General features: G+C 44.7%; 1 protein-coding gene across 1 annotated transcript in view; it reads right to left on the bottom strand.

Annotated features, from left to right (window-relative positions):
* LOC126245257 (RNA-binding protein 24-B-like) overlaps positions 1-27,087 on the bottom strand; it is a 375,332-nt gene that overhangs the window by 198,467 nt on the left and 149,778 nt on the right. Inside the window, exon 2 of the mRNA XM_049948300.1 lies at positions 24,102-24,228. Coding sequence (XP_049804257.1) covers positions 24,102-24,228 — 127 coding nt within the window. The remainder of the gene's footprint in view (positions 1-24,101; positions 24,229-27,087) is intronic.

A 27,087-nucleotide genomic window follows, 5' to 3' on the forward strand; every position in this document is an offset into this window, starting at 1 on the left:
ACATCGATGTACTGTGGAGACCTCACGCCCCACGTGTTGAGCAATTCGGCGGTACGTCCACCCGGCCTCCCGCATGCCCACTATACGCCCTCGCTCAAAGTCCGTCAACTGCACATACGGTTCACGTCCACGCTGTCGCGGCATGCTACCAGTGTTAAAGACTGCGATGGAGCTCCGTATGCCACGGCAAACTGGCTGACACTGACGGCGGCGGTGCACAAATGCTGCGCAGCTAGCGCCATTCGACGGCCAACACCGCGGTTCCTGGTGTGTCCGCTGTGCCGAGCGTGTGATCATTGCTTCTACAGCCCTCTCGCAGTGTCCGGAGCAAGTATGGTGGGTCTGACACACCGGTGTCAATGTGTTCTTTTTTTCCATTTCCAGGAGTGTATAACAGAAAAACATATCCAAAAGGTTTCCGTTTCTCACTTTACACTCCATTATCTAGACTCCACAGCTGCACTCATCATCTCCAAATGACAAAATGACACTATGTAAACTCAAACAGCAACAGTGAACTACAAATAAAGAATTACAATCGATAATATATAAAGATAGTAACTGTTCTCGAAAGAACAGATACCATTGATGACCGTGCAGCTTCTCTAGAAACAAATGATAATTAATTGAAACCCTCAGCTGCCGACACGTGTTGTTGATATACCTCGTTGGGGACAGCCGAAAGTGTGTGCCCCGACCGGGGCTCGAACCCGGGATCTCCTGCTTACATGGCAGACGCTTTATCCACCTGAGCCACCGAGGACACAGAGGAATAGCGCGATTGCAGGGACTTATCCCGTGCACGCTTCCCGTGAGATCCACATTCCCAACTGTCCACAATCTACATACGTAATGTTCCTAATAGATATTTGCCCATCCACTCATTACTCGCGCACACTAAGGTGACGATATCTATTACGAACATACGTATGTAGATTGTGGACAGTTGGGAATGTGGGTCTCACGGGAAGCGTGCAAGGGATAAGTCCCTGCAGTCGCACTATTCATCTGTGTCGTCGGCGGCTCAGATGGATAGAGCGTCTACCATGTAAGCAGGAGGTCCCGGGTTCGAGTCCCGGTCGGGGCACACATTTTTCAGCTGTCCCCATTGCGGTATATCAACAACACCTGTCGGCAGCTGAGGGTTTCAATTAATTATCTTTTAAAATCGATAAACAAATCCATAGCAAGCAGAATATCAACATGAAAAACAAAAACGCTATGAACTTATACACCAACCTAACAGTAAAATTTTCTAACCGCCAACTAGCTCCTCAGTAATGGTGATTTATAAAGTAGGCAAACAAGTTCACTTAACAAAATTTATAAAGCAACTTTACAGCAGGCTAAATCGTATAACTGTAATTACTAACCAAAGACGTGGCCAAAATTTTAACCTAATGTTTTTAAACTCCCTACCACCTACGACCCACTATGAAAGCTGTAACGCCCTCTAGTGGTCGGTAGGTATCAGGTTGGCTACCACTGGTTTAGGCTAACGGTGGTCTGGTTGCCCACATATCACATTAAACAAAATACGAAAACGAAGTTCACAAATTAGTTTGCAGGGAGATTGTGACAAAACGTTTTCCACTATGTCAGACAACGGTTTGGCGTCGTGCAGGACATCTGCTCAACGGCAGTCACGTCCATGATGAATAAAGACGCATCTATCCGGGTTGTGCAATGTGGAATACAGTCAAGAAGAGAAAAAGATGAAACGTTATGTACACGTTCAGCACTGAACATCATCATAACGATTTACAAATTGTATTCCCGTGGGGCTATGTCGGAAGGGAGACACTCTTTTAAGACTGGAATGAATGGCACTGTGTTCTAGAGGAAGACACAGCATTACAAATACCGTAAAGCGGAAGACTCGGATACTGTTTATGGAAGCAAAAAAAGAAGAATGGACGCAACAGCGTTGCGCTGTGGTAGATTTTCGAGATTGTCTACTCAAACCTCTATGAGTCTCACAAGGGAACCTCCCCATCGCACCCCCCTCAGATTTAGTTATAAGTTGGCACAGTCGATAGGCCTTGAAAAACTGAACACAGATCAATTGAGAAAACCGGAAGAAGTTGTGTGGAACTGTGAAAAAATAAGCAAAATATACAAACTGAGTAGTTCATGGGAAGATATGCAACATCAAGGACACTGGGAACGCAGGAGCGCCGTGATCTCGTGGTAACGTGAGCAGCTGCGGAACGAAAGGTCCTTGGTTCTAATCTTCCATCGAGTGAAAAGTTTAATGTTTTATTTTCAGTTTATGTGACCAACTCTTATGTTTTCATCACTTTTTTTGGAGTGATTGTCACATCCACAAGAAAACCTAAATCGGGCACGGTAGAAGAATGTTTTTACCCATTCGCCAAGTGTACAAGTTAGGTGGGTCGACAACATATTCCTGTCATGTGACGCACATGCCGTCACCAGTGTCGTATAGAATATATCAGATGTGTTTTCCTGTGGAGGAATCGGTTGACCTATGACCTTGCGATCAAATGTTTTCGGTTCCCATTGGAGAGGCACATCCTTTCGTCTACTAATCGCACGGTTTTGCGATGCGGTCGCAAAACACAGACACTAAAATTATTACAGTGAACAGAGACGTCAATGAACGAGCGGACAGATAATAACTATGGAAAAAAATAAGAAAGTAAAATTTTCACCCGAGGGAAGACTTGAACCAAGGACCTCTCGTTCTACAGCTGCTCACGCTACCACGGGACCACGGCGCTCCTGAGCTCAGATCGTCCATGATGTTGCCTATGTGACCCATGGACTACTCAGTTTGTATATTTTGCTTATTTTTTCACAGTTCCACACAACTTCTTCCTGTTTTCTCAATTGATCTGTGTTCAGTTTATCAATGCCTATCCACTGTGCCAACTTATAACTAAATCTGAGGGGGGTGCGTTGGGGAGGTTCCCTTGTCAGTATCAGTCTTCCTAAAGGATTCCGAAAGGAATGCGCAGACATTCTACATTCCATAGTACCTCAGAGAGAAACGTTTTTTAGCGACTAGTGCTGGATAATAAACCGGCACGGAAATACGTCTATACAGATCCTGCGAAGGGATGCTATTCATAAAAACGACTTCTTGCCTCTTTACATATGAGGTCTCGGGTTTCAGAAATGAAGCAGTAATTTCTATTACAGCGCCTATAATAACAAAGAGACAAACAAAGAAACAAGAACTATTACGGAGACAGCACTTCTCTGAGAGAAGGCTATAAATTGGCCGCAGGCAATGAGAACCTCCCAGCAGCTCCGTTGGCAGCCAAAACAGAAGACTCGAAGCTGTCCTGAAATAGGCAGGAATGTGCCAACAGCTGCGCGCCAACCCAGAAGCGCCTTCCGGTGCGTTCTCGTGCCGCGCCAGCTGAAGTGCAACATACTGTGGGCAGTGCAGGTCCGTAACACAACTCACAAGACATTATGCTGGCGTAAACGAAGTACAGAACGTAGTGCTAGGGTATGCCAAACTCGAGAAATAGCAACCCGACAGTTACTTGCTCTTACACACAGCCAGGATGAGAAACATTGCTGATGTATGTACAACACTGTATTTTTCGAAATTAAGATTTCATCGGACTACTCATTACCCCATGCACCTAAAGGACGCTTGTGGTACGGCGCACGACTCGGAGATAGTCGGTTCGAATTAGGACTGTTGACATTTTAAAAAAAATATTGGTAATCCGGTATAGCGATATTTAAAAAAGTATCATTAACGTCCCTCAATATATCGACAGCAAGATACATAAAAGGAAAAAGTATTAACATATCGTCCTATAACAACATCGGATGCACATTGTAAATATACTGCCGGTTTTAGAGTTATGTATTTAAGTATCGATTTATTATTAGATATTCTGAACATCAATAACCTAGCAGCTTGCCTATCTCCCTGACATCAAGAATTGAAAGAAAATTGGGCACTGATTAATTATTAGGTGTTGTAAATTAATAACTACGTACATTGTGCACTGTCATGCAATATTTCATTCCACTTAACCTCTCATACCTTTTTCCTTAATTTGTTATTGGCTAAATTTAGAAATAAACCTTTTTTCACACTGAAACAGGAAAATTGCGTGGCGAAGTTAAACGCTGCAGTTTCTGTTGGTATTGCCGAGCGGCGATTACGTCAGCATTTTCCCTCACGCGTCTCCTACCGCATTCGGGAGGACGACGATTCAATCCAGCGTCCGTCCATCCTGATTTACGTTTTCCCAAATGCTGGGATGGTTCCTTTGAAAGGGCACGGCCGACTTCCTTCCCCGTCCTTCCCTAATCCGATGAGACCGATGACCTCGCTGTTTGGTCTCCTCCCCCAAAACAACCCAACCCAAACTCCTACCGCCGCAAAGACCAATCTTGTTATTTAGATTTTCGTTCACCATTTTCATGTCTTTGAAGAACGCCGATATAAAGAAATAGCACACTAACTGGTGTGCTGAATTTCAATTTCACATCGGAAATCTTGTTACTCCATTCACAGCGCCCCCCCCCCCCCCCCCCCGCCAGTGCAATCGGACTTCTTCTTTTGCGCCACCTACATTTGCTTCACACAGTTAAAGAAAAAGACCGGACGTGATGAAAGCTCAAGAAATGGTAAGACTCCTTCACACAGTGAACGTAAAATTATGGTACACTACAATTTCAAAAGAACAGTTTGAAATATTTAACGAAAACTGCGAACAAAATACAATATAAAATAAAAATATCGGCACTCGATATTGCCATTGTGATATCGACATATCGATAAGTGGGGGAAGGAAATATCGCCGATATATATATCGATATTTTCTTCTTGATCTATCGCTATATTGAAATTTTTTCAATAACCCTAGTTCGAATGCTAGCTGCGGAAGGAATTTCCTTCAGTAATATTTGTTTCTAAGGCGAGGAGAGGTTGTGGAGGAACATTCTAGGTCACTAAAAGGTGGCCACTGTTCCGGATTAAGCCTCTGTATGGCCAACATCGTAATAACTGACTATGGGATAGGAAAACAACTGAAAGCGCTCGACAGAGGGAAGGGCACCACTGTACCTGACGATATAGGAATACGATTCTAAACAGAGAATGCGAGAGACCTTTCCCCTCTTCTAAGAGGAGAGTAGCGTAGGTCTTTGGAGAAGCTAAGATTTCTTGATTATTGGAAAAAACACCAAGGGTTATTCCAGTCTTCGAGAACGGTCGTCGAACAGACGCACAAAACTGTAATCTTGTATCTCTGATGCCGGTCAGTTGTAGAATTTCGGATGTCGGTCAGTTGTAGAATTTCGGAACATGTTTTATGTTCGTGTATTATGACATTTCTGGAGGCCGGAAATCTCCTCTGTAGGAACCAACACGGATTCCAGAAACAACAATCTTGTGAAACGCAGCTAACTCTGTTCGCCCACAGAAACAAGAAATCAGTAGATACAGACGCCCAGGTAGATGCCGTGTTCCTTGACTTCCGGAAGACATTCGACCCGGTTAAGCAGTGCCACCTAATGTACAAAATACGAGAGTACGGAATATCAGACTATGTGACTGCACTGGAGAGTTTCTAGCGAACAGAACTCGGCATATCATTCTGAATGGAGAAAAGTCTTCAGACGTAAAAGTAACTTCGGACGTATGCCAGGGGAATCTTACAGGAACATTATTTTTCATAATTTATATACATACATACGTAGCCTTGGCCCATTGGTAACACCGGTTCCCGTCAGATCACCGAAGTTAAGACTGCCGGGCGCTGTTTGCAAGCGGGGTGCACTCAGCCCTTGCGAAGCAAACTGAGGAGCTGCTTGATCGAGAAGTAGCGGCTCCGGTCTCGTAAACTGACATACGGCCGGCAGAGCGGTGTACTGACCAAATGTCCCTCCATATCGGCATCCAGTTACGCATGTGGGCTGAGGATGACACAGCGGCCGGTCGGTACCGTTGGGCCTTCACGGCCTCTTCGGGCGGAGTTTAGGTTTTACATATACATAACCTAGTAGATAACGTCGGCTGTTCGCGGATGATGTTGTTTAATACAGAGAAGTAGCGACTGTGGAAAACTGTAAGGAAATGCAGAAAGACCTGCAGAGGACCGACGCTTGGGGCAGGGAGTGGCAGTTGACCATCAACACAAACAAATGTGACGTTCTGCGAATACGTAGAGACCCTTTATTCTATGATTACGAAATTGCAAGCCAATCACTGGAAGCAGTTACTTCCATAAAATACCAAGAAATATGCATGCGGAGCGATTTGAAATGGAACGACCACATAAAAATAATTGCGAGAAAGGCAGATGCCAGACAGAGTCACTGTTAAGAATCCTCAGGAAATGTAGTCCATCAGCAAAGGAAGTGGCCTACAAAACACTCGTTAGACCATTATTTGAATATTGTTCATCAGTAAGGGATCCGTACCAGCTAGGATTGATAAAGGAAATATAGAAGATCCACAGAAGAGCTGTGCCTTTCGTTGCAGGTTTATTTAGTAGACACGAAAGCGTCACAGAGATGATCACCAACTCCAGTGGCATACACTGCAAGAGCGGAGTTCTGCATCAAGGTGTGGTTTATTGTTGAAATTCCCAGAGGATACATTCCTAGCTGAGTCAACAAACATATTCCTTCCTGCTACGTAATCTCGCGAAGGGACTATGAAGACATAACTACAGAGATTCTATTCCACACGGAAGCTTACCGGTCACCTTTCGTTTACGAACTTTTCGCGACTGGAACAGGAAAGGGGGCGGGGGAGGGGTACATAAACCCTCCGCCACACACCATAAGGTGGCTCGCGGGGAACGCTGGTTAAACTCGCACTTCCACTTGCAGGATCTCGTGCAGCCAATAATGTGCTGTTCAGCTCGTCTGTTTACTTATGTAAGTGAAAAAAGTAATTTATCTTGAATACAGTAAACATAATGAATCAACATTTACATAACATCATGTTTTTACTCGTGTGACGTGATGACTGGGTATTGTGTGATGTCCTTAGGTTAGTTAGGTTTAAGTAGTTTTAAGTTCTAGGGGACTGATGACCATAGATGTTAAGTCCTACAGTGATCAGAGCCATTTGAACCATACTCGTTTGAAGTAGTAAACATCCGAGATGCAATTTCTTCAATCAGTTGTGAGGGTGCCAGAGAGGAATACGCAGAGAAATCACGACATACAGCGGACAGTCATCATTTACAACTTACGTGACAAAATCCTAGAATATCGTCAAAACTGGAGATGTCATGTAGAACGAATGAGCGATGAACGTTTGCAATAATCGGTCTACAAGTAGAAGCCTAGAGGGTTCCGCAGAATGAGGGACAAGCGAGGATCGAGTTTAAAAATCACAAGTTGAACGACCAATACATAAATTTGACATTATGAACTTTTCAACCATATCAAGCTAGTAGATAGTTGTATACTTCGACGAACGTCGCCAAAACAAATCGCAAATGATCGAGTCTCTTCAAAACAAAATGTTACAGATTTTGCATCTTTGGTAACAACCAGCCTACGAATTACAAACGGATAATCCGAAGTCTCGTCCAAATCTTTTTAAGAAACGAGGAATGTTTCATTAAAACACATTCACATAGTATCTTTACTTAGGGAAACATGTCTTAAGTATTGGAGTGTTTTAATATTTTTTAACGCTCCGTACAGCGTCATTAGCAAGTAACACAGCTTAAGTCGTATTTCTTGGGTAATAGAAGGCTGTCTTTCAATGTTCACAGCGCCAATCGACAAATGTAGGTCGTGTATTTTGAGTAGGAAACAGTGTAAGAAAGTCAAAGAGCGGTGTTTACAATAGAGACCTGGAGTATCCACTGCTATGCCTCGCTTTTCAGGCGCTGATAAACAGAACACGGACTGGGTCTGTAGGCCGTCTTGAAGCCAAGACGATACGGGCCTCGGGAGTTTCCGGTTCAAACGCGACCCGGTACAAACAGCTCAACGCCCTACACGACTCCTGTAAGGAAATATTGTCGGTAAAATTATCGCTACGGCTATCAACATCACAGCAGGCCCTCTTCAGGAAAGGGCCATCACACGTATTAAACAGTTACTGCAGAATTACTTTTTTGTTGCAGTTATGAACCTTGTTTGATTGAGGAAGATGTGAGTCACACATTAAACAAGAGAATTTCACTATCAACCAGTACAACAGGGGTGAGAGTTGGGCCTGACACTCAGAATGCCTACACTGAAAAAACTGGTATGGATGCACCAAAAATACTCACCGTCAGACAGCTGTATGGCAACTTCCAGATGATATGAAATATGGCACATGCAGCCAAAAGTGTTTGTCCTAAAGTGTTAGTATAAGAGTAGCTGCGTATTCTTAGAATGCCACGAAGTCTGTACGATGTCTAAGCATTATCGTATTCCTGTTGGTAGTGCCCAAACAGTACAGCGAAAATGCTGCAAAACACATATGTACAGAAACCGTACTGTTCATAAGCTGTTAAGGGAACATCCTCTGAGAGCGTAAATGGGGAATTCTTGGAAGAAAGTCGACGTAGTTCTCACAAAACCCAGCTGGGTGAAATTAGAGAAACTGTATACGAAAAACATTGTACGACAATTTTGCTTCTACTTTTGCATACCTATCATAGTACGGATCGAGAGAATAAGATAAATGAGAACTTAGGGAGCTTATAGAAGCATAAAAAGTCATTTATCCCTCGTTCAATACGCGAATGGAACAGGACAGAAAAGCGATAATACTGGTAGGATGTACCCTCCGCCATGCACTGCGCGTTTATGTAGATGCAGCATTTATGGGACGCTGTCGATACACGTGCACACTCGATGAACCCAGCACCAACTGCACTAAGACAATTGCGAGCAGTACTGCAAGATGCGTGGATCAATATCCCTCCAGAACGATTCCAACGCTTCGCCGTGTCGATGCCTCACCGTATTACTGGAAGCTTTAGGGCTCGCGGAGGAGCGACATGTAGTTAAGCACCGATGTTAGAATTCACACTTGGCACTATACTTCGTATCGACTTCTGTTATTCTGATGAGTGTTTATGGCCAAAATGCGCCAATAAAGATTTTGTAACAAGCAGATTCTTACTATTCAGCGATCTTAAGCAGCATGGGTACTAAATATTATTTGCATCTTTACAGAAACCAGAACTGCTATAACAAGGATATGAAAGGGAAGCAGTAGTTGAAAAGAGAGTGAGACAGAGCTGAAGCTCATCGCCCGTTTTATTCAGTATGTACACTAGGCAATCTGTAAAGGATATCGCGGAGTACATTAGCAAGGGAATTAAAATTCAGGTAGAAGAAATAAAAACTTGGAAGTTTACTGATGACACTGTAATTCTGCTAGAGACACCAAGAGAGCTATAAGGTTAGTGGAAAGGGACTGACAGTGTCTTAAAAGACATCGACATAGCAGGATATAACGGCAATGGAATGTAGTCGAATTAAATGACGCAATGCTGAGGAAACTAGTTAGGAAATGAGGCACTCAGAGTAGTAACTGAGTTTTCTTGTTTGAGCAAATGATTGCCGAAGCAGTGATTCAGATGTATACAGGCTATATATTTTTTTAAACAACGATGTACAGATTTTTTTGTTAAAACTGATTGAGAGAAAGAAAATGTTCTGTGAAGATGTGCCGTTTTCTTTTCTTTCTCGCAGTCAGTTTTAACTTGGATATCAGGGCATTTCATCTACATCTACATCTACATTTATACTCCGCAAGCTACCCAACGGTGTGTGGCGGAGGGCACTTTACGTGCCACTGTCATTACCTCCCTTTTCTGTTCCAGTCGCGTATGGTTCGCGGGAAGAACGACTACCGGAAAGCCTCCGTGCGCGCTCTAATCTCTCTAATTTTACATTCGTGATCTCCTCGGGAGGTATAAGTAGGGGGAAGCAATATATTCGATACCTCATCCAGAAACGCACCCTCTCGAAACCTGGCCAGCAAGCTACACCGCGATGCAGAGCGCCTCTCTTGCAAAGTCTGCCACTTGAGTTTGCTAAACATCTCCGTAACGCTATCACGGTTACCAAATAACCCTGTGACGAAACGCGCCGCTCTTCTTTGGATCTTCTCTATCTCCTCCGTCAACCCGATCTGGTACGGATCCCACACTGATGAGCAATATTCAAGTATAGGCCGAACGAGTGTTTTGTAAGCCACCTCCTTTGTTGATGGACTACATTTTCTAAGGACTCTCCCAATGAATCTCAACCTGGTACCTGCCTTACCAACAATTAGTTTTATATGATCATTCCACTTCAAATCGTTCGGCACGCATACTCCCAGATATTTTACAGAAGTAACTGCTACCATTGTTTGTTCCGCTATCATATAATCATACAATAAAGGATCCTTCTTTCTATATATTCGCAATACATTACATTTGTCTATGTTAAGGGTCAGTTGCCACTCCCTGCACCAAGTGCATATCCGCTGCAGATCTTCCTGCATTTCGCTACAATTTTCTAAGGCTGCAACCTTCAGACAAAGTGTTTCCCCTACATGCGCTCTTCATCCTTATATATGTAATTTTAATCAAAAAATGTATACTCAAGTACACAAGTGAGCTATTTTGTTTTCTTCGTTGCGGTCAATTTTAAGAGGAAATATAAATGTTGTATTTATGGCTTATCGACTTATGATTATACTATTACAATCGAATCCGAATCATCCGAAGTTTTGCAATCCTACCCGTTCACACATTAAAATTATGAGAAATATCATCACTGAAGCTACAGTTCTCACACAGCGAGCAGCTGGAAAGGTCTATCCTCTATCCCTTATATCAATGATCCCAACCGATTTACCCATTCATTATAAGAGACTATTTCCCAATCGAGGTTTCGTTTGCAGTAACACTAGACAAGGGTCAAAAGGGAAGAAAGGAGAGTGGGAGAAAATGGATAGAGAGAGGGATCAGGAGGAGATGGAGAGGAACCGGGGGCAGAGGAGAAGATGGTAAGTTAGAGAGGGGTGGAGGAGGATATGGACAAAGAGAGGGTGGAGAGGTCGGATCTAGGGAGGACATAGAAGCAATTCAGAGGCGGGCTGCTAGATTCGTACCGAGCGAGGTGGCGCAGTGGTTAGCACACTGGACTCGCATTCGGGAGGACGACGGTTCAATCCCGCGTCCGGCCATCCTGATTTAGGTTTTCCGTGATTTCCCTAAATCGCTATAGGCAAATGCCAGGATGGTTCCTTTGAAACGGCACAGTCGACTTCCTTCCCCGTCCTTCCCTAATCCGATGAGACCGATGACCTCGCTGTTAGGTCTCTTCCCCCAAACAACCCAACCCTGCTAGATTTGTTACTGGTAGGTTTGAGCATCACCATCGAACTGAGTCTGAGGATAAAAGAAATTTATGGCACAAACTGAATTAAAAATGGAATCGTGGAATCGGTTGATAGGAAACATCCTGGAGCATCAAGGAATCGTCAGTTTGGTTATGTGTGTGTGTGTGTGTGTGTGTGTGTAAACGCGCGAGCGCGAGGCTAAAATGGCTTTGAGCACTATGCGACTTCACTTCTGAGGCCTTGAGTCGCCTAGAACTTAGAACTAATTAAACGTAACTAACCTAAGGACATCACACACATCCATGCCCGAGGCAGGATTCGAACCTGCGACCGTAGCGGTCGCTCGGCTCTAGACTGTAGCGCCTAGAACCGCACGGCCACACCGGCCGGCCGAGCGCGAGGGGTGGTATAAAATTTGTAGAGGGAGACCAATGCTCGAACACAGAAAGCAGATTCAAACGGATGCAGGTTGCAGTGGCTAGGCAGAAATTTAGGAGACTTGAACAGTATAAATTAGCTTAAGAGACCAAAATAAAATCACTCTTCGGAGTGAAGATGACAACTACAGCAGTGCCCCGTTATGAGTGGTACAAAGTTGGCAGACCTCGTGCGCGACCTTGTGTCATCACGTGCAGCTGTCCGGTCGGCGAGACGAGTCAGCAGCCTCTGCGCGGCAGGTTAGGACGGCGGCGCTCTCCGCACGGCGGCAGCCGCCTCGTCTATTCCTGTATATGTGCCGCAGCGGGGGGCGCCGCCAGCAGCCAGAGCACTGACCCAGTGGAGCACAGCCGCCGTGTGTGGCGCCTGCCCTCGCCTCTAGCTCCGAAATTAAGGCTTACACACTCACCTGCCACCACGCCACTGACGTGGGCCGCGACATACATTACAAGCTCACTCTCAGTTCAGAGGTGACGCGAGATTTTGAGGTCATCCGGTTCTTGGTACGCGAGAAGCTGCGTACGGGGATGACACCACACTCTACGCTCGCTCCATGAAAATCGATATCATTCGTCGCCGTCTGCAAACGACCCGCGACGTCCTAGGGGCATCGGCAACGAAGTAGTCATCATCATCACCAACATCATCATCATTTAAGACTGATTGCCGGCCGGAGTGGCCGAGCCGTTCTAGCCGCTACAGTCTGGAACAGCGAGACCGCTACGGTCGAAGGTTCGAATCCTGCTTCGGGCATGGATGTGTGTGATGTCCTTAGGTTAGTTACGTTTAAGTAGTTCTAAGTTCTAGGGGACTGATGATCACAGCAGTTAAGTCCCATAGTGCTCAGAGCCATTTGAACCATTTTTTTAAGACTGGCTATGCCTTTCAGCGTTCACTCTGGAGTATAGTCCCCCTTATAAAATTCCTCCATGATCCCCTATTCAGTGCTAACGTTGGCGCCTCTTCTGATGTTAAGCCTATTACTTCAAAATCATTCTTAACCGAATCCAAGTACCTTCTCCTTGGTCTACCCCGACTCCTCCTACCCTCTACTGCTGAACCCATGAGTCTCTTGAGTAACCTTGCTTCTCCCATGCGTGTTCAAATGGTTCTGAGCACTATGGGACTTAACATCTATGGTCATCAGTCCCCTAGAACTTAGAACTACTTAAACCTAACTAACCTAAGAACATCACACAACACCCTGTCATCACGAGGCAGAGAAAATCCCTGACCCCGCCGGGAATCGAACCCGGGAACCCGGGCGTGGGAAGCGAGAACGCTACCGCACGACCACTCCCATGCGTGTAACATGACCCCAACATCTAAGCCTGTTCGCCCTGACTGCTACATCTATAGAGTTTATTCCCAGTTTCTCTTTGATTTCCTCATTGCGGACACCCCCCTGCCATTGTTTCCATCTACTAGTACCTCCAATCATCCTAGCTACTTTCATATCCGTAACCTCAACCTTATTGATAAGGTAACCTGAATCCACCCAGCTTTTGCTCCCATACAGCAAAGTTGGTCGAAAGATTGAACGGTGCACAGATAACTTAGTCTTGGTACTGACTTCCTTCTTGCAGAAGAGAGTAGATCGTAGCTGAGCGCTCACTGCATTAGCTTTGCTACACCTCGCTTCCAGTTCTTTCACTGTGTTGCCATCCTGTGAGAATATGCATCCTAAGTACTTGAAACCGTCCACCTGTTCTAACTTTGTTCCTCCTATTCGGCACTCAATCCGTTTATATCTTTTCCCACTGACATTACTTTCGTTTTGGAGATGCTAATCTTCATACCATAGTCCTTACATTTCTGATCTAGCTCTGAAATATTACTTTGCAGCAGGCCGGAGTGGCCGAGCCGTTCTAGGCGCAACAGCCTGGAACCGCGCGACCACTACGGTCGCAGGTTCGAATCCTGCCTCGGGAATGGATGTGTGTGATGTCCTTAGGTTAGTTGGGTTTAAGTAGTTCTAAGTTCTAGGGGACTGATGACCTTAGAAGTTAAGTCCCATAGTGCTCAGAGCCATTTGAACATTAGTTTGCAAACTTTCAATCGAATCTAAGTCATCTGCATATGCGAGACGGCTTATTTTGTGTTCATATATCTTAATCTCACCCAGCCAGTCTATTGTTTTCAACATATGATCCATAAATAATATGAACATCAGTGGAGACAGGTTGCAGCTTTGTCTTAACCCTGAAACTACTCTGAACCATGAACTCAATTTACCGTCAACTCTAACTGCTACCTGACCATCTATGTGGAGACCTTTAATTGCTTGAAAAAGTTTGCCTCCTACTCCATAATCTCGTAGAACAGACAATAACTTCCTCCTAGGAACCCGGTCATATGCCTTTTCTAGATCTATAAAGCATAGATACAATTCCCTGTTCCACTCGTAACGAAGTGGTGTCTAAAGTTAATTGAATTTTCTCATTATGATAGTATTGAAGACGATCTGCTTAATTGTTACAAAACATTCAGAAGCCAATCGCACAAAATATTTATTTAAAGACAACCTGTTTCAACAGTCTTAGCTGTCATCTTTATGTCTCAAAACATTTTTTGTAGTAAAGTATGTTCATTTTTGTTGAACCTCATGCACTAGACGTCAACTGGATAAAACTCAGCACATTATAAACGTTTGTCATCGCTAAAATATTTAAAAATTTATATGCTGGACACATACTAAACAGTGCGGATCCACTTTAAACAGCTGTTTAGTATATGGCCAGCTTATGTACAGAGGTGTGCTGTTGTGTACCGTATCTTTATCATGTAACAAGCATCTGTGAGCAGTAGGTATATGGACATGGGCTTTTGGACTAGGTGCTGTATGTTTTAAAATATTTTAGCGATGATAAAAATAATGAGCGTATGGCATTGGTGGCCGGGAGACCCCTCGCGGGGCGGTTCGGCCGCCGCTCCGCAAGTTCTTTAACGCCACTACGGTGACTTGCGAGTGAATGAGGATGAAATGATGATGAAAGACACACAACACCCACCAGTCATCTCGAGGCAGAGAAAATCCCTGACCCCGCCGGGAATCGAACCCGGGACCCCGTGCACGGGAAGGGAGAACGCTACCGCAAGACAACTAGCCGCGGACTTAGCGATGATAAACGTTTATAACGTGCTGAGTTTTATCCACTTAACGTCTTGCGCTTAAGGCTCAAGTAAAATGAACATGTTTTACTACAAAAAATGTTTAAAACCTGAAGATGACAGCTAAGCCTGTTGGAATCGGTTGTCTTGAATAAAAAATATTTTGTGCGATCTTGGCTTTCGGATGGTTTGTAACGATCTTAAAGTTTGACAACACGAAAAACCATGCCGTTATAATTACGGGACGCAGAGTGCCAATGGACCTTCGGCTATTGCGGATCTTGGGAGGCCTCATTCCATGGTTTCGCACGCAAGGTACCTCGGTGTAACCCTAGATAGAGCCCGCCCGATTTTCCGGAGTGGGAAGGAGCGCCTGGTCCCCGGCACGAATCCGCCTGGCGGGCTTGTGTCGAGGTCCAGTGAGCCGGCCAGTATGTGGATGGTTTTTAGGCGGTTTTCCATCTGCCTCGGTGAATGCGGACTGGTTCCCCTTATTCCGCCACAGCTACAATATGTCGGCGATTGCTGTGCAAACAAGTTCTCCACGTACGCGTACACCACCATTACTCTACCACGCAAACATAGGCGTTACACTCGTCTGGTGTGAGACGTTCCCTGGGGGAGGGGGGGGGGGGGGTCCAACCGGGGGCCGAACCGCACACTAACGCTGAAAGTGTGGTTCGGTGTGGGGCGGAGGATCCGGTGAAGTGGACTGCGGTAATCGTCGTGGGGTTGTGGACCACTGCGGCTGCGGCGGGACCGGAGCTTCTCCGTCGTTTGCAGGCCGCCAGTTAACATACAATACAATAGTCTACAACCCTAGATAGACGCCTCATTTACAAATCACACGTCCGCGAAGTTTGGGGCAAAGCATGTGCCCCTCTGGAGGCGCTTTACCCCCTCCTAAGCCCTGTGCTGCTGCGCTGCATCTAGCTCTGACCCGACCAATACTAGAATATGCGGCCACTGTGTGGGGAAACGCAACCGACTACCATATTCGCAGGTTCCAAGGTGAGCAAGGTGGAACCTCGTGACTCACCATGCACCTCTCGCGAGATTACCCTATTCTGGGAACTCAATCAGGGAACAGACATCCTCCTATTACGGACAGAGTTAAGCAGACTGCCCGACAGTGCTACGAAACGCCGCGGGAGCCTCATAATAGGCTGAATGCAAGTCTGGAAAACCAAAAACACGGAAGACGGACCAGCTAGATCGCCCGACCTGCTATGGCAGTGAAGATAGATCAACAAGAATACACAAACAACCTCATAATACTGAGATAAAATACAGATACTTTAGATATAAAAAGAGACCGTAATTTTAGGAAGAGCAGGAACAGTTTTCAACAAATTTAGCCTACATAAAAGTCACAGATAGGACTATCCATTAGAGTAAGAGCGGATGGGGAGTGAAACAGCTACGGGCTCAAGCATGCGTGCGAGCTCCAATCTCTCTAATTTTGTCTTCAAGGTCTTTTCACGAGGTATGCTTTGGAGGAAGCAATATACCGGTTAACTCTTGTAGGAAAGTACGATCACGGAATCTGAACATTGACTCACACAGTAACGCATGTTTCTCTCGTAGCGCCTGTCACTGAAGGTAGGTGAGCATTTCTGTGACGCTTGCGCGCTAACTAAACGAACCTATGACGAAACGAACTGCTTTTATTTGGATCCTCTACATCTCATTTATTAATCGTATCTGGTTCGGGTCCCAAATTAAAGAGCAAAACTCAACCACTGGCCGGATAAGTATTTTGCAGACGCCGGCCGGGGTGGCCGAGCGGTTCTAGGCGCTACAGTCTGGAACCGCGCGACCGCTACTGTCGCAGGTTCGAATCCTGCCTCGGGCGTGGATGTGTGTGATGTCCTTAGGTTAGTCAGGTTTAAGTAGTTCTAAGTTCTAGGGGACTGATGACCTCAGAAGTTAAGTCCCATAGTGCTCAGAGCCATTTGAACCATTTTTTATTTTGCAAACTCCATTGATAAGCTACACTTCCCGAGGATCACTGAGTCCGTTTGGAATTTGCCTTTCCTACGATTACTTTTATGTGGTTGTTCCACTTTAAACTGCTCCGTACACGAACTCTCAGATGTGCCTGCTTTAGTTAACAATCCATACAACGATAGGGATTTTCGTCTATTTATCGACGGTGCATTACACCTGTTTATGTTGAGGGTCAACTGCCAGAGCTCAAGTGTCGGACCTCTGCATGTCTTCTAGCATTTAGCTACAATTTTCCGGCACTGAGACTTCTCTGTACAGGCTGTAACGGGTAAAAGAGTACATGTTTCTATTGGTGACTTAAGGACGGTGTACTAAACAACATTACATCAGTATTTTGAGTGTGCAAATGACAAGTCGTAAGTTTTTACGTTGGTTAGTACCCCCAAGCACATGCGGCAAGAGCAAGCCATTAATGCTTTCTTTCCCCTAGACAGCAGGTCAGGTGTTGACGTGCGGATGCAAAACGGTCAGTCTGTACTGCCAGGCGTAGTCCACTTACTGGTGAAGTACGAGCGTGCAGAAAACATAAGGTCGCTAAGTTTATGGGAAGACTGTTCGACACAGAGAAACAACAACCAACACGTTAATGTATGTGCATGTTAAGGTACCACATATAGAAATATCTGCATTTATTTCCATTACAAACTGTATATATAACAGCATTATCCGCAAATAACCTCGGGTAACTTCGACGATGCCCAAGTTTCTACGTTATACACCAGGCCATTTACATATATTGCGAACAGTAATGGTCCTATGACACTACCTTGGGATACGTCCGAAGTTACTTTTACGTATGACCGTTTCTCTTCGTTAATACCATGGTGTGTTCTATCTGTTAGGGGCTCGCCTTCACTTCAATCAAAAAGGTGGTGCGATATTCCGCACGTTATGTTAAATGCTTTAGTGACAGTGAGGAACTGTATCGGACGCCTGCCGGACATTTAAGAACACGGCATCACCCTGGGCGTCGGTATCTACTACATTCTGCGTCTTGAGTGCAAACAGAGCAAGCTGGGTTTCACAACGAGCTGTCTGCGAAATCCGTGTTGATTCCTACAGAGCAGATTTTCAGTCTCCAAACAGGTCATAATATGCGAGAATAACCCTTACAAAATTTTACATGAGAGACACCTTCGATTACGCCTGTCTGACGCCCTCAAGCGTTTAAGCTCGACCATGGGCTTGCGTAGTTTCTGAAAGACAACAGCCTGAAATGGTTTACAACAACAGTGGAACAATTACACTACGACGCTGGAACCAATTCGGTACATTTCTGCGGTGGCGCTCGACTTTTAATATAACCTCACCGGACAAAGTATTTAACATCCCCTTCAAAAAGTATCCTGGCCGCTCTGGAGCGTTGCAGATGGTGCTGAATTGGTACGTGGCGGTCATGTGACCCGTCAATATTGGCGTGGCATGCCAGTCAAGTAGTACGTATATGCCACTCAGCTGCACGGTATCAGTGCAGTAACATGCGTGCACATGGAAAAGCGACATAAAAGGAGGAATATGTTGGTTAGCTAGTTAGAGGTTTCATAAATCATCTGAACGATTGTTTTATCGCAATGACTTGGAATGAGTCTGTTTGCAGGACAACAGACTACCAGTTTTTAAATAGTAGTTCGTCCATGGAATAAAAGGAGTTGTCCAGGAGAAATGATTTATGTTTTGCTATCTGTAAGACATTTTATGATATTGAGTGCCACGCGGGATTAGCCGAGCGGTCTGGGGCGCTGCAATCATGGACCGTGCGGCTGGTCCCGGCGGAGGTTCGAGTCCTCCCTCGGGCATGGGAGTGTGTGTTTGTCCTCAGGATAATTTAGGCTAACTAGTGTGTAAGCTTAAGGACTGATGACCTTAGCAGTTAAGTCCCATAAGAATTCACACACATCTCAACATTTGATATTGAGCAAATGATCAAAACATTTTGTTGGTGCATACTGAACTCCTTTCTGAGCAACTGACAGCTTTAATAATGAATTCTGAGCAACTAACAGCTTTAATAATGGACAGTAAAGGTAATTTTTTCCTCTAGTGTTGTAGATTTGGGCATCACTATTTTCTCAAATTGTGATGAATTGTTTCTGATGACTCATCTGCCAACGTATGTATCGCGTTTGGAGCTGCCCACGACCACATCGTGATAGAAGTTGCCCAATTTGATGACGTGTCAACGCAGGCTGCTCAGTGTGTCTACAAGAAATGATGTGCGAAGTATAGTTGCCGGAGGCGAGTGTCACACCTTGTCAATGACAATGAGTTTCAAGCACGACAGTAATTGTTTCTGTCGTGCCAGTGAATGCACGTCCATGTCAACTAGTTTTCAAGCGAACACTGCGAAGGGAACTGGATACGGTGGACATTTGGAAACGGGTACCTTGTAAATGGCCACTGCTCGTAGTGATGCATAACGCTGGCCGTCTTCGAAGGCCCAACCAACGAAGAAACTGGACAGTAGTTAACTGGAGGTGGGCAGTGTGAACCGATGACTTGCTATTTTGCCTGTTTTCAAACGATGCCAGGCGTCCAGTGTACCTACGATGCTTAGCTCGCAGTGTGCAGAGCGTGTTGTTAAGGCTGGGCATGGTTTTGTGAGATTTATGAGGGGTTTTTCATATCATGGCTTGCTCATTCAGATTACCGTGAAAATGCTTAGTTCAACGTGCCCGGTAACCAGGTGTTACCTTTTCTACTCTCTTTACGATGAGTATCATGCGAACACTCCCGTCCCCAAGATGGCAACAGCTATGTTCACTGGGCTACACGCATACCTTCCCGGTGTGACGAACGCACAAGTACCCCTATCACATCTCCACTGGTTCGCTAAATCCCCTAGAAAAGTCTGAGACTATTTGGAACATTGGGTGAAATGTAGGGATCAACGGCCCCCCTCCCCGTTAAAGCATCCAAATCTAGAGGTCGTAAATTCAACTAAATACTTAGGCATTGTAATTACGAATAACTTACATTGGAACGATCAAGTAGATAACGTACTGGGAAAAACAAACCAATGACTGTGATTTATTGCCAGAAGACTTAGAAAGTGCAACAGGTCCACTGAAGAGATTACTTATATCACGCTTGTCCGCCCTCTTATGGAGTTCTGCTGTGCGGTGTGGGTTCCGGATCAGATGGAACTGCCGGACAACATCAAACAAGTCCAACGAAGGGCAGTTCGTTTTATATTATCGCGAAATATGGAAGAGAGTGCCACGACATCATAACCGGATAGAATCCCAATACTGTATTGTCGACGGTGACGTACACCAACCAACAACAGTGTAGCTGTTAGGGAGTTTTCCACCTAAATTTCGCCTCAAACATATGATTGGTTCAAATGGCTCTGAGCACTATGGGACTTAACATCTATGGTCATCAGTCCCCTAGAACTTAGAACTACTTAAACCTAACTAACCTAAGGACAGCACACAACACCCAGCCATCACGAGACAGAGAAAATCCCTGACCCCGCCGGGAATCGAACCCGGGAACCCGGGCGTGGGACATATGATTGCAAACGCACAGAACAAAGTTCACTCAAGTTATACTCTTAATAAACTGACAACATGGCGGTAGGCAGTACGTTCCGCATAGAAATAAAACTACCGACGAAGGAAGGAGGAAGTGCCCCTCACAAATAGACGGTACAAAAAGAGAGAACATCGTGAGAAAAACAGAGCATGTAGCTCTTAAGCAAAGAAAGAAAATGAGGAGCACCGGCGGCTGTAAAAGACAAGAGCGGTAATAGTGAAACTATTTTAGTCTCACACCAAAGACAGCGTCCCATCAATCACCACTGTCCACACGGGAGCTACACCCTACACACACCAGCTGTCGGCCGCTGTGACCGAGCGGTTCTAGTCGCTTCAGTCCGGAACCGCGCTGCTGCTACGGTCGCAGGTTCGAATCCTGCCTCGGGCATGGATGTGTGTGATGTTCTTAGATTAGCTAGGTTTAAGTAGTTCTAAGTTCTAGGACTGATGACCTCAGATGTTAAGTTCCATAGTGCTCAGAGCCATTTGAACCATTTTTTGAATAGCGAAAGTGACCTTAGACAGTGAACCAAGCGACCAATGTACCGAAATGTAACAGTCATCAGATGAAGTAGATGTGGAAATGTCTTCCATTCAAGCACGAGGTCAGTTATTTTACTTAGGCAAAGACAAACAAAGTGGAGTCACAATCCAGGAAGTTCCAATGTGAGGACAAGATCTCATAATATTGTTATTGGTAGACAAGAGGCAAAACCTGTGTTAAAAGACGCCAAAGATATTGTAGACTGTTTTCTTCTTCTTGTAAGTGAAGAAATGACATAGTAACGTACATGAATATTCATATTAGAAAATCAAGGCTCTATTTTCAAGAGAGAGGGATTGTAAAAAGACTGACATTATAGAACTGAAAGCGATAATTGGCATTTTATACATGGCTGGTATTTAAAAAATGCGTCATTTGAATGTGCAGGAAATGTGGGACAAAGACGGCACAGCTCCTGATATTTCTCGAGCCGTTATGAGCAGTACTAGATTTCTTTTTTTATGACAACTGTAAGGTTTGACGATATTCAAACCCGCTCAGTGGTCTACGTATGACAATCTCGCCCCAGTTCGTGAAATATTTGTTTCCTTTGTCACAAAGTATCCATCGAATTATCATATAGGGAAAATGTAACAATTGATGAAATGTTAAGGCCGCTGTAAATTCCGTATGTACATAGTAAATAAACCGGCCAAGTACGGAATCAAGGTGCGTGCTTTACGCGACTCAGATTCTTTTTACGCAAGTAATGTAGAAATTTACCCAGGCAAGCGACCAAATCGCCCATACAAATTCGATAACACTGGATCTGCTGCCGTGAATCGTTTATCACAAGATAAATTATACACTGGTAGAAATATAACGACTGATAATTATTTCCGCTCGATTCCACTGGCTGACGAATTGATGAGCAAAAGAACAACTTTAGTTGGTACTGTCAGAAAGAATAAAAAAGAAATACCTCCTTTGTTCCTAGGTACTAAAATAAGAGCAACACCCAGTATTATATCTGGTTTTCATGAGAACAAGGTTCTGGTTTCCTGTATACCAAAGAAAAATGAGAAAAAAGTTGTGCTTATGATAAGTGCACTCCATGACAATGATCAGATCGATCCAACAATTGGGGAACACGCAAAAACGGAAACCATCACGTATTATAATCGGACAAAAGGAGGTGTCGATGTGGTGGACCGACTGACAGACGAATATTCCGTGGTTAGACGAATATTCCGTGGCTGGAGTAGCATGTAGGTGGCTGCTGAAAGTATTTTTTTTCGATTTTAAATGTTACTGGCATAAACAGTCAAATAATATATAAAGAGAATACAAATGTTTTTATTACTAAGAGACATTACTTGAAAACGCTGGTTCTAGAGCTAACACGACCACAAATTGTGCGTCGGAGTACAATGCAAAACCTGTATCATCAAGTTATAAAACGATTTACCAATGAAACTAAAGTTTCTGACGCTGAAACAACCAGTGATATATGTCAAGTCTGTCCAAGACGCAAAAATCGGAAGACAAAAAAGGCTTGTAATCATTGTCAAAAATTTTTGTGTAATGAACATGCTGTAACATTATGTGATACGTGCAAAGCTCAAATATATGATGAAGATTAAGTCACAAAAGTTAAATAATAAGAAATACTTGTTTCCTTTGTTTTTTTCAATTTTTTTAGTGCCTCAGAAGACGCGACTGTAATTGTCCTAAGATTATTACCAACAATATAGATAAACTCACTGTTTTATACTGAAAATAAGTGTATTAAATACTAAAATATGAGTGTTTTAGTGTAAAAATAACAAAAACAAACTAATTTACACATTTTAAGTACACTTCAGACTGATTGTTGAGTATGAGCAAAATGCTCCACAGGCGAGCAATCGCGTCAACTTTTAAAGGCGCGAATTCTCGCGGGTTAATAAACTACCACATTTAAATACGCAAATTCTCGTTCGTTAGAGGAGTGATCTGTTCCAATTTATGGTACGCCTAGGGTACAATCAGTGAGTTTTTAATCCAAAATACGAAATAAATAGTGAAGGTCCCTCGCATAACTGGTCTCTAGAAACTGAAAAAAGAATGTGAATATCTGGTGGATTCAATCTTGAAAGTATCTGCTTGTAACTTATAAACAACTGCAAGACCATGAAATTACGAAAGGACGAACTCTACCTTGCGTAAATCAAAGAAGGCCCGCTGACATGGCCGTTACGTTACAGCGCGGTGCTAGTCTGCGATAGCAAGAGTATCGATTTCGCCCGACTGCGCCATCGATGCACATTATTATTTACCTGTTATGCAGATAAATTAAACTGACTGGTTTGTATTCACGTTCAGTTGCCTTTGGGTTGCTATTATTATGCTGTTGTTATCGAGGGCTGCTCAGCTGCATTTGAGATTGCTGTAAACTGCTTTTGCAACTACAGTTAAACATTATTCAGTAAAAGTGATTTATTTATCTATTGAAAGTGTATATATACAATTTCAATGAGAAGTGTATCTTTTTTGAGGTAGAGTGTTATAGTGACTTTTGGAAACTATATTTTTTATTGCCATTCAAAAATACGTCAGGCAAAATTGTTCGCCGTAGTTTAACCACCAATTGGTGCAAAGGATTAATCAAGCTAAAATGGTGATTGATGTGGTTCTCTATACTGATGCACAAATTCGAATCTGAACAAACAATAAAATGACTACGGATATTTTCACAGCTACTGGCTTACCAATACCAACTTAGTTTATAGAGAGTCTTTGAAAGATTCATTATTATAATAATCGCTGAATAAGGACACAACAAAGGAACTGCATATCACTTATTATATGACTCCAAGTATTACGAAGGTGAGCCGAAACTAAAAATTCGACGGATTGCTTAAATAACTACACTGTACCAAAATAATATTCCGGTAAGGCGGCGTAATTCCGCAAAATCGGGAAAGGATAGATGAGAAAGACGATTTTGGTGTTCTTTATCAAACCACTCAGGTACCCGCCTCAACAAGGACCTTAATTGGCTAAGAAGGTTATTAAGGACTGTAGGTGGTATATGGGGGGGGATGCACTTCAGACTACGTGCAATGCGCAAGAGCAGGTGAAATCGTGTGTCAACATCAGAGTTACCTCGCCCCACATCAGAACCTGCCCAACGCAACTCGTGGCGGAACAACATAATGAACCAGCGGGGTGGGCTTACCTGTCGTCACATTTCCACGTGGCTTGGCGCCCAGGATAGCTAAGTTAACGTTCGCCTTGCGTCCGTCGATGATGGGGTTGGGATCCTTGCACGCCCTTTCTGCCGCAGTGCGGTCGCCCATTATCACCTGTAACAACGGAGAACATTCATTACTACAAGACACAGATTCTGATTCAACATTGCTGATGGTCGTGACTTCACACAACTACTAACAAGACAGAGACAGAAAATAGATAAGCAAAAGAAAACAACCATCTGATTGCCAAAGACTCTGTACATGGAATAGAGCTGCACTGGCACTTATGAAAACGTCTAATTCTAATTGTAGATGTTTTGTATTTCAAGTTCACCAGCAATACATTGTACTGTTCTTTTTGAGAAAATTAGTCAACTCCCTGATCAAAACGTAAAGGGTACTTCCCGTTAGTCTAGAATTTCGAAATCTGGTAAGATGCAAGGTTTCATGGCACAAGTATAGGAAAGATTCCGAAAATTGTGAATTTATAATTATATCACACGAAAATGATTTTTTTTTCCAATTGTTATGAGACCGACTGTCTGCTAGTTTCCTCAGGAACTGGTAGACGTATTAAGTTGAAAGTTATGTTGCATACTAAGGTCTATGGTCTCTTGGTGACATAACAAACGTTAGCTTTTATGTCAACGTAATCAAAAGATACGGCCATTTATGTCGCATTCTCGTAAACACAATCATCAAAGCCTGTACTTCTCATTGACCTACAATCGTGAAATGTGGAAGAAGATGGTTTTACAGTACAAGTAAAGGGAAAAAGATCCGAAGATTGATAATTCGTAATTACATAATACGAGAAAATCTATTTTTTTGTAATTTGTTATCCGACTGTCTCTGCCCATCTGTTCGGTATCGATACCGACTACAGGCAAGAATGGCCGAGATCGTCGATTCACAGGTGAATGAAATGTCTAAACACAAATGGTTCAAATGGCTCTGAGCACTATGCGACTTAATTTCTGAGGTCATCAGTCGCCTAGAACTTAGAACTACTTAAATCTAACTAACCTAAGGACATCACACACACCCATGCCCGAGGCAGGATTCGAACCTGCGACCGTAGCGGTCGCTCGGTTCCAGACTGTAGCGCCCCTAGAACCGCACGACCACTCCGGGCGGCTCTAAACACATAATTGTTCTTCTTCAGAGCGCGAGTGTTACTCACACTTTGCCCTTTAAACACTGCGGCTGCGGCGGGAACGGAGCCTCTACGTCGTTACTAGGTTCCCGGTTAACATAACATAACATGACAAACTGCCTATTGGCTTCTGTCTCGGGTTCTTCGGCCGACGTTCATCTAATGATTTTTCTGGCGTTTCGCCAGCACGAGTGGCTGGCATTGTCAAAGCTTCACCCTCCATTGCCGGTGGTGAACTGGAGCCGAGCTCGCGGGCGCAGGCTATATGTACCTGGCGCGCCAACGTCCGAGGGCTTCTCCGCGGTCATTTCCGATACGGTTCTCCTCTTGCTACCTGCGATGGTCGTTCGCTGCAGTACGCAAAGCCAGGATCCGTTTACCTTAAGTCTTTCCTCTTTCTTGTTGAAACTGTTCGCGTGTTTTTGTATTTCTACAGCTTCTCTGAACAAGCGCGTGTGATAGTGCTTCTATACAGCCAGAACTTCCGTGCCGGCGAATTTTATTACGTGGTCGGTCTGATTCAGTGCGTGCTCTGCCACGGCCGATTTCTCCACCTGCCCCGACCTGCAATGTCGCTTATGCTCTTTGGTGTTAATTGATCGTCCAGTCATTCCGACATAAACTTTTCCGCGTGTGCATGGTATACGGTATATTCCCAACATTGCAAGTGGGTCTCTTTTCTTCTTCGCCGATCTAAGACACTGTCTGATCTGCCTTGTCGGTTTGAAAATCATCTTTACGCCGTGTTTGCGCAATATACGGCAGATTCTGTCCGTCACTCTGGGAATGTATGGCAGAAAGGCAGTACCCGACATTTCTTTTTTTGGTTCCTTACTTCGCCGAGTGTTTGGCTCAGTTACACTTCTAATATAACACCAGGACCAAAGAGTATAAGCGACATTGCAGGTTGGGGCAGGTGGAGGAATCGGCCGTGGCAGAGCACGCACTGAATCAGACCGACCACGTAATAAAATTCGCCGACACGGAAGTTCTGGCTGTAGAGAAGCACTATCACACGCGCTTGTTCAGAGAAGCTGTAGAAATACAAAAACAAACGAACAGTTTCAACAAGAAAGAGGAAAGACTTAAGGTACGCGGATCCTGGCTTCCCGTACTGCAGCGAACGACCGTCGCAGGTAGCAAGAGGAGGACCGCACCGGAAAAGACCGCGGAGAAGCCCTCGGACGTTGGCGCGCCAGGTACATATAGTCTGCGGCCGCGAGCTCGGCTCCAGTTCACCACCGGCAATGGAGGGTGAAGCTCTGACAATGCCAGCCACTCGTGCTGGCGAAACGTCAGAAAAATCATTAGATGAACGTCGGCCGAAGAACCCGAGACAGAAGCCAGGCAGTTTGTCAACAAGTGGCCACGAAAGCCTTAGCAATTTTGTATAACATAACATAACCACTCGGCGACGGAGGCGGTCGGGATGCAGATGAGGACCGTGCTATGTTTTGTAGAACCTCGCGTGACACCTGCCCACAGTATAAGGAGCGTAATGCAGCAGCGGAGCGCGAGTCGTGTGGAGGTCGGGTTCGAAAGCAGCGCCGGCGCCGAAGGCCACAGCTGCGCGCAGCCCGTGGTGCGGTGCAGTTTATTTACACAGGCGGCACGGCGCGCCGCGGAAACGGCGGCCCGCGTTGAAAACACCGGCGGCCGCGGCGTTGCGTCACACGGGACAGGCACAGCGACAGGACAGGACAGAGACAGGTAGCGGAAGCTCCGCTGGAGTGCCGGCGCAGCAGATGGGCGGCAGGGCGCCGCCAGGTGCCAGGTGGGCAGTCACGTGTCCGCCGACTCACCGGCCGCACTTT

This window comes from Schistocerca nitens, chromosome 1 (genome assembly GCF_023898315.1).
Source record: "Schistocerca nitens isolate TAMUIC-IGC-003100 chromosome 1, iqSchNite1.1, whole genome shotgun sequence".
NCBI lineage: Eukaryota > Metazoa > Arthropoda > Insecta > Orthoptera > Acrididae > Schistocerca > Schistocerca nitens.